General features: G+C 38.3%; 1 protein-coding gene across 1 annotated transcript; it reads right to left on the reverse strand.

Moving 5' to 3' along the window:
* Nucleotides 1–2,884: 2,884 nt before the first annotated feature.
* Nucleotides 2,885–5,735, reverse strand: LOC141776616 (acyl-coenzyme A thioesterase 6-like). Its single transcript, XM_074650325.1, has 2 exons — nucleotides 5,343–5,735; nucleotides 2,885–4,998 (listed from the first exon to the last, which is right to left on the reverse strand). The coding sequence occupies exons 1-2, from the start codon at nucleotides 5,733–5,735 to the stop codon at nucleotides 4,408–4,410; spliced, it is 984 nt and encodes a 327-aa protein (XP_074506426.1). The 3' UTR covers nucleotides 2,885–4,407.
* Nucleotides 5,736–15,236: the final 9,501 nt, after the last annotated feature.

A 15,236-nucleotide genomic window follows, 5' to 3' on the forward strand; every position in this document is an offset into this window, starting at 1 on the left:
AACAAACCTCCTCCTTAAATATACAAATCCAATACAGCAGGGACTGGACCTCTTCCTTGAACAGAAAACATACTAGGATGTAAAATGACGTACATATTATGTGATGCATGTTTGTTTTAAAGCAGCAGTGGGTAGAAATGCAGCAAATATCATTAAAAAAAGTTATTTTTATAAAACGGTCGCTATATCCTGACAGTAGTGACAGATAATCTGAAAAAAAATCATGTTCCTCTGTGTCCTCAGGTGTCCTCCGGTGCTCCTAACGGCATCTGCAGGATTTCACAGACCGGATGAAAACAACCAGATCTGGAGTCCTCCGTCCAGCTGTCTATGAGCCGGCTGTCAATCACTCACAAACTCCGATCAAATGGTCAAACTAGGCAGCGCTGATCAAATATGAATCAATATTCTGATACTGTTATGCCTATTTCTCATCCCCAGATGTTTTCAGAATCATCTTGTAGTGTACTGTTTAGCTGTAAAATGAGAACGTTTGTGACCCCGCAGCCATGTTGAGATCAGTTGCACCGCCCACCAGCCGGAGGACAGCCAATAGGAAGGCTCTCTCTCTCTGAAATGAGATTTTTCTCTCTGGCTAGATTTTGTAAAGCCTGTAAACAGAGCCATGAGGAGGTGCAGAAGTCTAGTTTACTCTCTGAACACTTGAATTACAATATGCTGAAATGCCAAAAATATACTGCATACCCTACCCTAATGTAAATGAGTTTACTGGTTAGGAGGAATACTACTAAGTCTGAAAACAGCTGTATAATCCTTCTGTGGCTCTGGAGGACATTTTCTAAAGTCTGGAGAGATGACCCTCATGGTGTCATCACGTCTACCGCGAGACGCTATTGAGTTGCATAATGGAAAGTCTCCAGTGTTTTTAGAGGTTAACTCATATTTGGCACTAAAAGTGAGAATATTTCTGCTCTATAATTACTTTTTGAGACTTCAGATGAATCAAAGTATCCAAGCAAGCCTGGTTAAACAGCTACAGTATATAACCAATTCATTGTTGTCTTTTTGGTGCACATTTCTGATACAACGAAAAAAATATACTAGCATTATCCTTTAAACTTACAAATTAATTATTGCCTGACAAATACAACAATAAAGCAACCAACCTGGAGGAATAAACAGGACTCCAGGAATATTCCACTCTTTGACGGAGAGCCGGCTGACCCCGTCTCTCATCAGAAACCTCTCATTGGTCGCCTCTGCCAGCATCCTGCCCTCCCCCTCCTCCTCATGCACAGAGAACTTCACCACATGTGGGTTTAGTGAACTGTATATTTGAAACCTTTTGTGCAATGTGGCTGCGCTCACCGACCACAGCAGACCCACGGATTCAACCCCGATGTAGCTCCCACCGAGAGGTGGGAGGTATTTTCTCAGAGTTCTTATCCAACAGTGAAATAAGTTCCCAGATTTGGTGCAAATAGAGAAGATAGGCATGCACATGCACATTTGTCTTGGGTGCACAGGTTCTTCAAATGTCAAGAACTCCACAGTTTCCGTAAACGTCATTCCTCTTAGACACAAAATGACTCTCTGTATCTCCCTGCTTCACATAAAGACTTGTGTATGTATTCCCTTTTGACACATGATGACAAGATTAAGAGATATCTGTGGAGCCACAAATCAGAAGAGAGCTTGGAAAAGATCAAATTAATGGCCGTAATGGGTTTTAATGTTCTGATATTCCTCATCTGTTCCATAAGGAAAAAAGATTTGTCACCAAAGTAGTTCATTTTTCAAGCTGTAGATGGAAGAGTTTTAAAGCATTTTTAAAACAATACAGTGTCTTGTTTTATCTTTGCTTTCCTGTCAGGAAGTGCTGAAGAAAAGTCAGAAAAGTAGAAATGTGACTTACCTGCAGTAAAAGCGAGCGTTCATTTAAAATGAAAAGGATTAAATGGGGTTTTGCGTCATTTGCGTCACTGTCCTGTAAAAATATCTTATCTTGAGGGCCGGGACTGAACGTTCCTACAATAGATATAAAACCATTATAAAACGGTTTCATATCTATGACTCCTCCTCGGAGTGTGTATGTGTGTGAGCCAAAGAGAGACTGGACAGGGTCAGTTCAACTGTTGTTGAACGGACAATATATATAAATATAATAATACAAATAATAATAATAATAATAATATGTATCTTGCTTTAAGTTCCTTTGAGTTCTTCCTCTGCCTTAATTAACAACTACAACTACAGTAAACAACACATCTTGTTGCAAGCTTTATTTGAACTTTAGAGTGGATTTAAGTAACAAAACTTCATGCAATCAGTGATGACCAAATTAGCGCTGCAACTAATTATTTTCATTATTAATTTATCTGGAGATGATTTTCTAGATCAAATCATTAAATTAAATCATCATCCAATGTCCTTAGAGCCCAAGGTGACAGGTGACATCTTTAAATAGCTTGTTAGTTAGTAGCTAACTGTAGTAACATTAGTCGGTCTGTGTGTTAGCTAAGGGCATGGTTTTAGAGATTAGCTAAACAATATAGTTGTAGTATACTGTATGTAGTTAACTAACTGTGCCATATCTTGGTTTATATTGTTTGATTTAAAGTGGCAATCTCAAAGATTTTCATGTAAATACATGTCTTTTAAGTCACTTTATATAGCCAAATGAGTACACAATGATTGAGCCTATTGTTGAAAGTATTACAGTGCACACAGTTCTGAAAACTGGAAGCTCACGTACATAGAAATAGATTTATTTTCTATTTCTAAGCTCATGAATCAACAAAAAGTCTCCAGGCTGCTAAACTCTGAGCACAATTCATTGTTTTCACTTCATCAACCAGATCTGACATCTTAAGGATTGCCACTTTAGAGTAAAAATAGTGACGATTTGTCTTGGATTTTCACCATTTTCTGAACACATCTTTCGCTTGTTTTCTCTCATGTTGTACTCAAAATAAAGCAAAAATAGAAGCAGCTTCAGTATGAACCCCCAAGCTTAGTGTATTCCTGTAACACTGGCAGCACCAGCTCACACATCATTTAGAGAGGCTTACATCGCCATCTAGTGGCCACGGTGACGATTGACAGGCTCCTCGAAGAAAAGCTCCTTAATGTGACAATTAAGGCCGTTAGTAGAGGTGCAACGTAATAAAATTAATTACATTTTTGTTTAATCAGGCAGTCTCATTGAGATTAACATCTCTTCTCCAAGAGAGACCTGAGGACAAGAAACATTCAGCAAAACAGAAACAACACAACACACATCAGGAATTAAAAACAGTTACAATAACCGTAAAAAAAAAAAAACACCCCGTGGTTCAAATAAGAGAAAAGATCTTAGGTAGTTTGGAAGCTTCTGATGCGATTGCCATTTAAACTTTTTTAGTGGCAGGAAAGTCAGTGTCTCTGGTGGAGGTGGAGAATACCATGTACTGTACTTTGTCTTTTCTGCATTCAAAACTAGTCTGTGATTACGGAGTGATAGTTAGAAAGAATCAAAGTTAAACAAAAGTCTCACAACCGCTGACCGGGAGAATTTTTTTTTTTTGTGAAGCACAGGCAGAAAGTGTGATTTTCTATTGACAAATGTAATTAGGCCATTAATCGGCCATTGTTTTGACCATTTAGATGTGATCTTTCCCAAGCAAAATATATAACTGAATTACAAATTACAGAGCATTAATATAGCAACGAATAACTATTTGCTCTGTAAAGATACAGAAGAGTAATCTCTGTCAGCACTGCCCTTGTTTGCACTGCTTGCACCGTTAGCTGCTAGCCATTGGCTTCTGGATTATTGCAGAAAATAAGCTCTGTGGCAAACAAACATTTATGATACTTAAACGTTTTGTTCAGCAAGATTATCTTCACACCACTTCTATGATCTTTGAAGCGTTAATGCAATCGCCAGAAGTAAAAAGCTATTGTTAGGCTACAAACTAACTACACCAGGGTCACATGAGCGCAAGTATAAACACAACGAGGCCGTAAAGGCGGAGGAGTCGGTTCTGATGACATTTAGTAGGTTAAGCTAGTGTTAACCACAGACCTTATTTCAGGCGTCTAAATAAAAACACATTGACTTCCAGACGTGGGAACCGGAGGTGCTAAAAAAAAAACTAATTTCCGGGTTTTAGGACTCATTCCTGTAGCTCTCTATTGAGCTCCTTTAAGCTTTTCATTTCAATATCTCCATTTAAGTCTTTATCAATTTGGTAATTTTCCATTTTCAGTTTCTAACTCACATTTTTAAATTACAGATTTTCTTGTTTTAGTTTGATCGGTCATGATCTTGAAACACAAATATTCAATCATCAAATCAAACATTAGAATGTTAGCTTCATTCATGTACAATTATTTACTGGCTGGTGAGTTATCTGTTCGTATGTCTTCCATATCATGATATTTGTATCTATAATTGGCTTTAGTCTAAGTAGCATCACAGCTCAGGTGAGTTCTGAAGAACTCCTGGATCTTCTTCCAAAGGAGGACTTCAGCTGCTGCGTGGGACTTGGGCTCACCCCCCCACAGGACTGTCTCGCTTACAACCACATGAAAACTGGAGGGGCAGTAGGGTCCATAAGGCGGCTCTAGGTAATGTCCCGCTCCGGGGTAACGCATACTCTCAAAGTTGTCCTTCCCATGACGCTTCAGTCTCTCCACCATGATGTCCATGTAAGCCTTGGTGTCCCAGTTGAGGTCGTCCTCTGATGCCACAAAGAGGAAACATCCTTTGGCTTGTTCAATGGGGACCAGGGTGGCCTTGTTCTCCTCTGCCAGCGGATTATGCATAACATTCTTGATAATGAAGACCCCTGACTCAGTGGGAACCATATTGTTGATGTCAAACAGTAATGCAGGGAGGACTTGGCTCTTCTTATAGTAGAGGGGTTCAAGTGTGTTGGCAGAGCAGCTATTAATACACACTGTGGCCTCAACATCTGGCAGGTAAGAGGCTATCGAGAGCGCAAGATCTCCACTTTTTGAAAGGCTTATTACACCAACTCCTTTACTGCCCACCTGTGGAAAAACATGCAAACTATTAGCTGCTTTTGACTATTTCTTATGATGCCAAGCATATTGGCTCTTTTGTACATTAACATAAATGGAATTACACATTTTAGCCACTGAGTGCAGAACTTGAAATGTTTCAAACTTAAGCACCCCAAGACATGGTATTAAAAATAACCATTCTCCATACACCATAATCTTTGTTAATAATAATCAAGATAAAATGATGCCAGCATTTTCCTTTAACCAAATGATTTGAAGTGTGACAGAGACATATACCAACCAGGAGGAGTAAACAGGACTCCATGAATATTCCCCTCTTTGACGGGGAGCCGGCTGACCCCGTCTCCTACCAGAAACCTCTCATTGGTCACCTCTGCCAGCATCCTGCCCTCCCCCTCCTCTTCCTCCTCATGCACAGAGAACTTCACCACATGTGGTTTTAGCGAGTTCACTTTTTTAAACTTTTTGTGCAAGGTATCTGCACTCATGGACCACAGCAGACCCATGGGTTCAACCCCGATGTAGCTCGCACCGAGAGAGGGGTCTCTCTCCAGGTCGATCTCCCCTCTCCCATCAGCCTCGTAGGTGGCCGAGGAGCTGAACACCACCCCCTTCTCGTCGGTCGATCTGGCTCTCGTGGTGACCACCTGTCTCGACCTCAGCCCGGCCACCTTCATCTGAACGGGCTCATCAAACAAGCATCTGACTCTCGGCAGCAGCCTCAGTCTGATTTGGGAGGACATCTCTTCTGAAACATAGAAAGCAGAAATTACATTGCATTATTAAAGATTAAACCAGTGGTTCCCAACCTTTTAGGCTTGTGACTCCATGTCCTTGTCTTTTTAATTGCTAATATGCATCAATCTCAGTCAAGTTTACTGACAGGAATGCAGTGAAATTTAACACTGGAGTCGGTACTTCCATTTGTGCAGTTTCTTACATACCTCAGTCCAGCGTAGTGGAAACTGTCTTTGAACAGCAGTCAGTATTCGGTCATCTAGACTGTTAGAAAGTGTTCCATGTCTGCCATGACCCTAATGAGCTCTGGGAGGAGCCGCCGGCTCACCGGTGTTGTCTGGAGTCGACTTGGCACAGGTGAGCACAATCTGCCCTTAATCAGTGCTCCAGTAATTAGGAGGGGAGGAGAAATCATTACTCTGTTTGCTCTGCCCAGATTGCTATCCTTATCAAGTGGGTCTAAAATCCATCACTTGATGAGTTAAAGGGGAATTTCATTTTAGAAAATTCCTTTTTTGGTGTAATGACCTTGCTCGCTGTCCCTAATTCTGGTTACCTCATGTCAGATACTTAAGTGACCCTCCCCCTTACTCCAACCCTCACCAATTAAGGCACCTAAACATAGATGCTAATAGCTGCAAGAATGCTTTTTCCATGTTATTATTTTATTATTATTATTTATGGATAGTGATATTGATATAAAAGTGCCTCCCTCCTTATACCCTTGTTGCTCTGCTTGCCATCGGTGGACCGAATTCACTCATTCATCCATAGATGAACAATGAACAACAGCTATGAAACTGAACATTAGCTTGATAATGTTGTAGAATGTGAAGTTATTAGTAGCCTACTCTGTGACGGTGAACAATAATTTGGTAGCGTGGGGTGGGGACCTCTGCTGGAAAGGACCACAAAGGTGATTTCCACATATAATTAATTAGACTTTTAATTCACGCTGCACAACTAAATAGTAGATCACAAAAAACATTTTTTTAAAAGTACATTACAATCCTAATGGCAATTTGCCAGGCTCTGCATTGCCCGTTCCTGGAAAAATAACAAAAAGGATTGTGTACCTTTGTGTCTTTTGAGAGCTAGATCATAGAGCATTATGAACATATTCACTGCTTATTCATTGTGAAATAATCTTATTCAAATAAGCTACAGTCGACTTATATCATCCTTTCTATGTATCTGGCTCCAACTGGACTCCAGTCTGGAGCATGAAATAGGTTACTGGTCGTATGGTACACTCTACTGGGTGAAAACAGAACTACAACTAAATGGACTCGCATTTATATAGCGCTTTTCTAGTCTCCCAACCACTCAAAGCTCTTCACTCTACATGTCAGCATTCACCCATTCACACACTGATGACAGAGGCTGCTAAAGTGCCAACTTTGCCCATCAGGATCTAATCTAGAAACACATTCACAACGATGGCCTTTGGGAGCAATTTGGGGTTAAGTGTCTTAACTGAAGGACACATCGACATGTGACCCGGAGCAGCCGGGATCGAACCGCCGACTTTCCGATTGGTGGACGACCTGCTCTACCCACTGCCTTCCTAGAAGAGTGCAAGGGATTAGGTGGAAGTGTCAAATTCTCTCCAGGAGTAGGTACATTGTGCTTGAAAAAAACACAGCCCATAGTAAGGGTGTGAGAGAGAAGTGTCAATTACGTGAGAGATTCTGATAACATCTGTAGAGACCCTCCCTGTAATTTATCAGACACTTTTCAATTCAATTCAATTCAAATCATTTTATTTCTCCTCGAGGTGCAATTGTAGAGTACTACAATTAACATGTATTTCTGTAGTGAAGCAGTGCAGCTGTGTCTTAATGCAGGTTGCTGCTGCCCTCTATAGGAAATGAGCATCATGAGCAAAGAGCATTGTCTAATGCATAATGTACACACTCTCTCTCCCCCCCCCCCTTTCCAGTCTATCCACTGTACTGTCAAATAAAGGCCAAAAAGCCCTAAAAATAATCTTTTAAAAAAGAGTTGGAAATGTAATCTGGCTGGTTGTTCAGACATATGCATTTATTTTATAATCCCTGAAAAACAGTTTTGCTTTTTTTTTCAGCAGCCTTGCATTAAAATCATGAAACAATTTTAATTATGCTTTTTGTTGTTTCCTTAAGGTCAATGACCTAAAACATAACTAACAAAGTAATATGCACATATAATAGCAGATATTAACTGTAAATTGAAAAACAACAAATTGAAAAACAAGGGAGGAGAAAGAAATGCCAGTAATAATACAAAACTAATAATAAAATTAAATTAAAAAACTAAAAAATAATTAAATAATAAATATAAACAAAATCAAAATAATAATAATTATAATAAATAAAAATAAATGTCAATAAATCTAATAAAAATATCAATAAAGAAATAAACTAATAATAATTATATACTGTATATAAATATATGTACATATATATATGTACACATATATATATATACATATATATATATGTGTACATATATATATATATACATACATACATATATATACATACATATATATATTATATATATATATACATATATATATAATATATATACATATATATAGATATAGATATAGATATAGATATATACATTTTACCTTTGCTTTTCACCGCTTATTTATTCCCCCAAAGTTATTTATTTCTGTATTCTTTTCTTTTTACATTTCTGCCTCATTATGCAAATGAAGGGGCTGTCACTCAACGTGTGTCATCATGTGGTCAGAGTGCATAGATCGTTTATATGCTAGCCAGAAAGCTGCAATAAATGTAAAAATAAATACAAAAAAAAGCAAAAATATATAAAAATAAATGCAAAAATGTATAAATACATTTTAAAATTAATAAGAATAAATATATGAATAACTAAAAGGGAAAATTAAACAGAGAAGAAAATAAATTAGGAAGTCAATAGAAAGATAAATAAATAATGAAGCAATTCAAAACAGAAATATCAATTTATGTCACATTTTATCAATTAATTAATGACTACATTCATTTTTAATTTTATTTTTGTTACATTTATATATATTTATTTATTGATTGATTTTTGACTTTGGCAACCACAAGGAGAATCTCAACCTTTCTCCTACTATAGTTCTACACTACTACTGAGCAGCAAATAAAAAATAAACACACAGATTTGTGTGTCAGCCCAAAGAGAGAACAGAGACTGGACACCAGTATGAAAACTGTCTGATCCACTGGTTAAAATGTGAACACGGCTGACAGAAAAACAACGTGAACATGTGGCAGAGACTCAGTCAGACGAGGACTATTGGCTGTAAAACTACAATCAGATATATTCCAGTAAAGCTCCACCTCTTCCTGTACGCAGATATACACTGAGGACAGCACATGTGATGATCAGAGCAGAGAGACGGGCATTGAGACGCTCTACCTGGACGTCATGGATCACCTGTTGGTGCTGATACTGTTGCTGTGGAGCTCAGGTAAGACTCTGCTTTAAACATGATGTGTTATTATTCACATATTTGATCTTTGAATCAGAGAACAAACTGATCACACACACCAACATCACATCAAATGTTCAAAGGAAGACAAAAAGGGAAAATCATCAGGGTTCGAACAGTTTTTATAGAGTAAAATTACATACAAAATACATACATTTACATAAAGCAGCATATTTTTCCACCCCAATGTTGAAGAGTATTGAATACTTGACAAAGCTCCCTTTAAGGTATATTTTGAACAGATAATAAATGTGGGATTAATGTGTGATTAATCACGATTATCTATGGACAATCATGTGATTAATTGCAATTAAATATTTTAATCGATTGACAGCCCTAGTTTTGGACTGTTAGACGGACAAAACAAGACATTTAAAGACGTCACCTTAGACTCTGAATAATTGTGCTGCACATTCTTCACTGTTTCCTGATGTTTTATAGACTCAATGATTGATTACTTATAGATTCATTAACTATTATTATAGTTGCAGCTGTAATCTCTCTCTCGATGTCTCTCTGCTCATGTTAACACGTCAACCGGACACTGACAGCATTAATCTGATAGGAACATCTCAGTCCGTCCTGGTTGTCATGGTAACAGAAACCACAGTTTTATAATCTGCAATCTGTCAGCAGCTTCTTATCAAAATGATCAGTTTCACAGAAATGCAGTTCAGACTAGTTGAAGGGACATTTCGCAATCTTTTACGTGGATGTTCACTCCGTGCTGATGGTAAATGTAGTCCACTGCCATCTTGGTTTTTGCCCGTCACCATCTTGTTTTTGGCTGTCGCCATCTTGATGTTTAGCCGTCACAATCCTGTTTTTTTGTACCGTTGTCATCTTGGTTTTAGGTTGTCACCATCCTGGTCTTAAGCTGTCGCCATCTTGTTTTTTGGCCATCGTCATCTTGGTTTTCGTCCGTCGCCATCTTGGTCTTTAGTTGTCTCCATCTTGTTTTTAGGCAATCTTCATCTTGGTTTTAAGCCGTCGCCATCTTGGTTTTTAGCCGTCGACATCTTGGTTTTTGGTCGTCACCATCTTGTTTTTTGGCCGTCGCGATATTGGTTGTTTTACCCATCGCCAATTTGATTTTTAGCTGCCTACATCTTGGTTTTAGGCTATTGCCATCTTATTTTTGGTTGTCGCCATCTTGGTTGTTGGCCGTCGCCATCTTGGTTTTCAGCTGTTGCCATATTGTTTTTTGGCTGTCGCCATGTTGGACTTTAGCTGTTGCCATCTCGGTATTTGGCCGTCGCCATCTTTTTATTGACCGTCGGCATCTTGTTTTTTTTTGCCATCGCCATTTTGTTTTTTGGTACTGTTAAGTGTTTCCTGTTCACTCTCCTGCAGCCGTATAATTAGGTTACTGCTACTGCTAACACAACATTTCCTGCTGCTACTGCTTCAGATTAAAACACCTCAACTGGACAAACCATAGAAGAAGTGGACGAAGTCACCGTGACTACAACCATTGGTTTTGAAGCCTTGAGCTTGCCGTTTTGGACGTCGCCATCTTGGTTATTAGCCGTCGCCATATTGGTATTTGGCCGTTGCCATCTTGGTTTTTAGCTGTTGCCATCTCTGTATTTGACCGTCGCCATCTTGTTTTTGGTTGTCGCCATCTTGGTTGTTGGCCTTCGCCATCTTGGTTTTCACCTGTTTCCATGTTGGTTTTTGGCTGTTGCCATGTTCGACTTTAGCCGTCGCCATCTTGGCTTTTGGCCGTCGCCATGTTGGTTTCTGGCCATCACCATCTTGGTTTTCGGCCGTTGCATCTTGGTTTTTGGCCGTCGCCATTTTGTTTTTTAGCTGTTGCCTTCAGCATTGGCTTCACTTCTCAGACCTGCCGGTAGCCGACTGGGACAAACACGTAGACACACGGGGGGCTTTTATTGTGAAGCAGTCAGGAAACACAATGTATTCACAGAACAAGACAGCAGCATTTTTTTTAATTTTATTGTCAGTTGATCAATTTGAAATATTACCGGGAGTAACAGACGGATTATGAGACAGCGTGCAAAAACAACGCCATGTAGTCTGTACTATGAGCAATGTAAATGCACCCGTGTGAACAACAAATACCAGAGTTTTAACAAGGAGACCAGTGTCTTGAATTGTAAGTTACGTTATTGACTTTGGCACATGACGATTGTCACATGTTTTTTAGTGACATTTGTGACTTGTTTTCCGTCGTTGTGTTACGTTGATTCCGTACATATTTCATTTCCATACTTATTTCAAACCCAACAATGAAATTTTTCCTTAACCTAAGTAAGTGGTTGCCCAAAAAATGTAATGTTGTGTTATTTGTATGCCGTCCCGTGAGACCGGGTTGCTACTTGACAACTAGTTACCTTAATTATTTAATTGTTGCTGTATAAACATTTTTAACTGTGCTGATTGTGATTGTTTTAAACTGTAGCGTACAGAGATTCCTTTTGTGATTATTGCTGCTTCTCAGCTAAATGGGAACAGGTTTGAAATAGCCGCCTACAGACAGCATGAGGTTAGACATGATCAACACACTGTCCTTTGGTTAGTTAGTTACTCACTGTTTGATGATCCACGATGGTTCAGGTGGTCCAAGAGTTGTTTGAATGGTGTATTGTGGGATACTGGGTTAGGCTATAATCTGCTTTGGCTGAATGTAGCGTCATGAACAAAATCAAAACCCCAAACAAACTAAATAAACACAATCAGTTCAAATCAGTGGCAGAATAAACAAATTCATCCAAGAAAACTTTGATGCCGCAGTACAATTAGCCAAACACATGGTGGTTGAAGGTTGTTTCCTTGTGGCGTCTTCCATAGTCCACTAAATTCAGCAAACCTGCCTTCAATACGAGCTTCCTGAGATGCGAGGTCAGGTGACACTGTGCACTTGGTTTAGCACCAAAAGTACCACCAAGTGCTGCAAAACTATTTACTTTAAAGTAACTGAAAACAATATGAAATTATAAGAGCTTGCTAGAAATGGCTTTAACAGTGATGTTGCACTGTAAATTAACTGAATTGATGAGGATATTTGCTGAAATGTTGAAGTATTCCTTTAATTCTGTATAAACTGACTTCTGTTCTGTGTATCCACATGTTCACCTGTTAAACTGGTAAAATGGCTCCAGAGTGAGTTCACAATCAGTTCAAGGAGCTACTCATTCTAAAGGCCATATTCTGGACCTAGTAATTTCTTTTGGTTTTCTCCCCAGAGAATGTAGAGTTAATAGATTTCCCAGTATCAGACCACAAAGCTGTTATTTTTAAAGCTCCTTTACCCTCTTCTCCTGTTTTAAAACCTCATCACATCATTCGGTCCCGCATTTTTAACGCTGACTCTGCAGCCAAATTCAGTAATTATTTTATCCCCACTACAACTCCTCCACAAAATCCGGATGAATTTTTAACTTCTTCTAACAGTCACTCTCTTCCCATTCTTGACCGTATTGCCCCTATGAAAATCAGAAAGTCAAAACCAAACTCGCTTCCATGGGTCAATGATCACACTCGATCCCTGAAACAACAGTGCAGAAGACATGGAAGTTAACCAAGTCCACTGCTATTCACAATACTCTTAAGGACCATATGCTAACATACCAGAAAGCAATAAAAGACGCAAGATCAGCTTATTTCTCAGATATAATTTCTAAAAACAATCACAACCCTAAAGTACTTTTTAATGTCATTAGCTCTGTTCTTAATGGACCAACCAGTACCGGCTTTGAACCGGCCTTCGGTCTCAAATTTCACCAAATCCACGAAATCTACCCACCATCAACAGTAATTCTGTCTCCCTCACCCAGTTTCAAACCACAAACATCTCAGCACTTGGTGTTTTAATTTCTCAAATGAAATCCTCTACTTTTGTTTTAGACTGTATCCCAACTAAGTTTTTAAAAGAGATATTTCCTGTCCTGTTATTTTATCAATTATCAACAGTTCTTTGACTTCTGGCATCTTTCCAAAGGATTTTAAACATGCTATTATTCAACCACTACTGAAAAAAAACAATCTGGAACCCCTTTTGCTTAATAACTACCAACCAATTTCTAAATTATTGTTTTTATTTAAGGTATTGGAGAAAGTAATTTCAACCCAATTAATCTCTTTTATGAATAACAATAACACTTTTAACAGTTTCAGTCAGGCTTTAGAGCCCACCATAGCACAGAGACAGCCCTTGTTAAGGTATTTAATGATTTACTTTTAACAGCTGACAGAGGTGTCTGCTCAGTCCTGGTGCTTTTAGATTTAAGTGCAACCTTTTGACACCATTGACCACTCTATTCTCCGGCACCGTCTAGAAACCTGGGTTGGTCTAAAGGGAACAGCTCTTCAGCTAACGCACTCTTACCTCGCTAATAGAACTTTCTCTGTTGTTTTAGAAAATGCCATCTCTTCTGTTATTCATCGTAATTGTGGGGTTCCTCAAGGGTCCATTCTTGGCCCACTGCTGTTCTCAATTTATATGCTTCCCCTAAGACAGATCATTCAGAGCCACGGTGTCTCCCACCATAGTTATGCAGATGACACTCAGCTATATGTCCCTCTCCACCCCAATAACTCCTCTAGCTTAGATAGCCTTCTTTCCTGCCTCAATGACATCAAATGCTGGATGTCGCAAAGTTTTTTTAAATTTAACGATGATAAAACTGAATTTATAGCCATTCGTCCAACAATCTCTACCACCTGCTTCATGTCAAGCTTGGTTCCCTCAGTACAAACATGAAACAGACTGCTAGAAACCTTTGTGTAATATTTGATGCAGATCTCTGTCTTGATGATCAAGTAAAGGCAGTTGTTCAGTCATGCTTCTTCCAGCTCAAAAAGATCTCTAAAGTCAGAACCTTTTTTATCTCCTTCCGATTTACATAAGGTTATGCATGCTTTTATTTTTTCCCAACTAGACTGCTGTAATGCACTTTATGTTGGTATCAGCGAGAGCTCCATTCACCGACTACAACTGGTGCAGAACACTCTCGCCAGAATTTTAACAAGCACTAACAAATACGAACACATCACTCCTGTGCTTGCCAATTTACACTGGCTGCCCGTTATGTTCAGAATTGATTTTAAGATTTTAATGATCACTTTTAAAGCATTAAACGGCCTTGCCCCAAATTACATCAAGGATCAATTGACCCCCTACGTGCCTGGGCGTTCCCTTAGATCAGCGGATGCAGCTCTGCTGGTTATTCCCAGATCTCGGCTTGTGACCAAAGGTGACCGGGCCTTTGCGGTTAGAGCCCCCCGACAATGGAACACTCTGCCTATTGAAATCAGACTCGCTACTTCATTACCATCTTTTAAGTCCCTTCTAAAACTGTGAAAAAAAATCTAAATTGTGTCAAAAAAACTTAGATATTCTCTGAGATTTTAAAGTTGTAAAACTACTGGGAAAAAAACACAGATTTACAAGGAAAAATCACAAATTTACAAGAAAAAACTTTAATATTCTCAGAAATTCTCTGAGATTAAGGTCATACATTTTAGAGAAAAAAACTAACAAATTTACTAAATAAAACTCTGATATTCTCTGAGATTAAATTTGTAATTTATGAGAAAAAACATGGATATTCTTTGAGATTTTACAGTCGTAAATTGACGAGAAAAAAGTCACAAATTTACAAAAAAACGAATAACAAATTTACGAGAAATATTAAAGTAAATTTTAAAGTACAAGAAGTATGTATCTCAAAACTGGACTTACTTAAGTACAGCCCTTGAGTAATGTACTTTATTTAAAAAAACTTTGCACATATATGCAACAGCATCAAACCAGACGATCAATTGAAGAGGAAAAAGGTTTAAAACATACTAAACTAATAATTTAATAATTATTAATTTAATTTTTCTTGTAAGGTACATTGAGCTGCATTTTCATGGAGGACGGAACCTGCCAAAAGAGAAAATAAATAAAATAAAATAAATAAATGACTTGATAAATAAATATGTCATTACAAATAGCAAAAATAATATAAAAATAATTATAGCCATTAATTAATTGATAAAATGTGACATA

This window comes from Sebastes fasciatus, chromosome 11, assembly GCF_043250625.1.
Source record: "Sebastes fasciatus isolate fSebFas1 chromosome 11, fSebFas1.pri, whole genome shotgun sequence".
Taxonomy (NCBI): Eukaryota; Metazoa; Chordata; class Actinopteri; order Perciformes; family Sebastidae; genus Sebastes; species Sebastes fasciatus.

Bases quoted from the DNA above. Each gene is read 5' to 3' on its own strand.
- LOC141776616 (XM_074650325.1), bottom strand. From the start codon at position 5,735: ATGTCCTCCCAAATCAGACTGAGGCTGCTGCCGAGAGTCAGATGCTTG. The intron at 4,999-5,342 runs GTAGGAGACGGG...GTTTTTCCACAG, and splicing joins TGACCAATGAGAGGTTTCTG to GTGGGCAGTAAAGGAGTTGG.